This window comes from Chaetura pelagica, unplaced genomic scaffold (assembly GCF_000747805.2).
Source record: "Chaetura pelagica isolate M959 unplaced genomic scaffold, ChaPel_1.0 scaffold439, whole genome shotgun sequence".
Classification (NCBI taxonomy): domain Eukaryota; kingdom Metazoa; phylum Chordata; class Aves; order Apodiformes; family Apodidae; genus Chaetura; species Chaetura pelagica.
In genome coordinates this window covers 170,614-173,172 of record NW_009954451.1, presented here as the reverse complement: position 1 = coordinate 173,172, position 2,559 = coordinate 170,614, and the positions used below count along the sequence as shown (strand labels likewise).

Sequence of the window (2,559 nt, the reverse complement as noted above, 5' to 3'; positions counted from 1 at the left end):
AAGATCATCCAGTCCCACCCCCTGCATGGGCAGGGACACCTCCCACCAGCCCAGGCTGCTCCAAGCCCCATCCAACCTGCCCTTCAACACTGCCAGGGATGGGGCAGCCACAGCTTCCCTGGGCAACCTGGGCCAGGCTCTCACCACCCTCACACTCCACAATTCCCTCCTCATGTCCCACCAAATGACCAGGCTTTGTCTCCAGAGCACGTGGAGCTCTGTGAGCAGCTCTGCAGAGTCCCCTGCTCTGCCGGACCAGCTTGGAGCACCATGTCTGGGTGCCAACACCCAGCTGAAGCCACCCAGAAGGGTCAGGCTGTGCCTGGCCACTCACCCACGCAGTTCTTCCCATCAGGGGTCCTGTCATAGCCCTCCTGGCACAGGCACTGGAAGGAGCCCACGCTGTTGATGCACTGGCCGTTGCGACACACCTGCCCCACCAGGGACGAGCACTCGTCCACGTCTGCGGGGACAGGACAAGGCCAAGGGGGGAGAGATGCAGAGGGGAGAGCAAGACACCCCAGCCAGCCCCCACCTGACACCTACACCCACTGCCAGGTGACACCCTGAGGTCACTTCTACACCCACTGCCAGGTGACACCCGAGGTCACTTCTACACCCACCATCAGGTGACATCCTGAGGTCACTTCTACACCCACCACCAGGTGACATCCTGAGGTCACTTCTACACCCACCACCAGGTGACATCCTGAGGTCACTTCTACACCCACCACCAGGTGACATCCTGAGGTCACTTCTACACCCACCACCAGGTGACATCCTGAGGTCACTTCTACACCCACCACCAGGTGACATCCTGAGGTCACTTCTACACCCACCACCAGGTGACATCCTGAGGTCACTTCTACACCCACCACCAGGTGACATCCTGAGGTCACTTCTACACCCACCACCAGGTGACATCCTGAGGTCACTTCTACACCCACCACCAGGTGACATCCTGAGGTCACTTCTACACCCACCACCAGGTGACATCCTGAGGTCACTTCTACACCCACCACCAGGTGACACCCCAAGGCCACTTCTACACCCACCACCAGGTGACACCCAGAGCTGCCTCCCTGTGTGCCACCTCCTGGGGCCCCCCCTGACCCCCCAGCAGTGGGGGTGCTCAGGACCCTGCAGCTCACCCATGCAGTCGTTGTTGTGGGTCAGCTCGAAGCCAGGGAAGCAGAGGCAGTTGTAGGAGCCCACGGTGTTCTTGCAGGTCCCGTTCCCACAGGGCTGCCGGTCACACTCATCAATATCTGCAGGGAGAAGGTCACACCTGATGGAGGAGCTGAGGGAGCCAAGAGCCACTGGTCTGGGTGCTCAGACAGGCTCCAGGCACAACACCCAGTGGGGACAGCCTGGGATCAAGAGGACACTGTGGCCCTTGGCTGTCCTGGGGTGCTAGAGCAGCCGAGGTGGTGGAGCTCAGCTCCATGGTGGGGTGTGGAGCAGGGTGTGGAGCAGGGCAGGGCTGTGGCTGTCACACTGACCCATGCACATGGTCTGCTCCCCCGTGGCCTTGAAGCCGTTGTGGCAGATGCAGACATAGCTGCCCTCAGTGTCCACACAGTCCCCGTGGCTGCAGACGTTGGGGATCTCCTGGCACTCGTTGCGACCTGGAACAGAGGCAGGTGGGGAGCAGTGAGGGGAAGGGATGGACCCCGAGGGGAAGAGCTCCCATCAAGGCCTTCCCAGGAGCAGCAGCACAGCTGAGTCTCTGTTTTCTGAGAGGTCACAGAGCCACAGGCTCACAGAGTGCTGGGGATTGGAAGGAACCTCTGGAGATCATCCAGTCCAACCCTCCAGCTAGAGCAGGGTCACCTACAGTAGATCCCACAGGAACATGTCTAGGTGGGTTGGGAATGTCTCCAGAAAAGGAGACTGCACAACATCTCTGGTTCTCTTCATAGAGAATTTCCTCCTCATGTCTCACCTCAATCTCCCTCTGCCACTTTTCATCCATCCCCCCTTGTCCTCTCCCTCCCTGCCCTTGTCCCAAGTCCCTCCCCAGCTTTCCTGGAGCCCCTTCAGGCCCTGGAAGCTGCTCTAAGGTCTCCCTGGAGCCTTCTCTTCTCCAGGCTGAACCCCCCAACTCTCCCAGCCTGGCTCCAGAGCAGAGCTGCTCCAGCCCTTGGATCATCTCTGTGGCCTCCTCTGGAATCTCTCCAGAAGCTCCATGTCCTTCTTATGTTGGGGCCTCCAGAGCTGGACCCAGTGCTCCAGCTGGGGTCTCATGAGAGCTGAGCAGAGGGGTAGAATCCCCTCCCTTGACCTACTGGCCACGCTACTGGTGGCACAGCCCAGGACTTGGGTGGTTTTGGGGTTGGAAGAGCACATTGCCAGCCCACACAGGTAGCCAGGAGAGTAGGTAGCCAAGATAACAGGCAGGCAGGAAAACAGGTAGCCAGGAGAACAGGCAGCAGGAGAACAGGTAGCCAGGAGAACAGGCAGGCCGGAGAATAGGCAGCCAGGAGAACAGGCATGCAGGAGAACAGGCAGCAGGAGGCCCTCTTACCCACGCAGGCTCCTCCAGGGGACAGCTTGTAG

At 60.0% G+C, this 2,559-nt stretch overlaps 1 protein-coding gene across 1 annotated transcript in view; it reads right to left on the bottom strand.

The window, feature by feature from the left end:
* Nucleotides 1–2,559, bottom strand: part of FBN3 (fibrillin 3) — an 89,535-nt gene that overhangs the window by 12,336 nt on the left and 74,640 nt on the right. Inside the window, 3 exon segments of the mRNA XM_010004494.1 lie at nucleotides 335–463; nucleotides 1,152–1,268; nucleotides 1,503–1,628. Coding sequence (XP_010002796.1) covers nucleotides 335–463; nucleotides 1,152–1,268; nucleotides 1,503–1,628 — 372 coding nt within the window.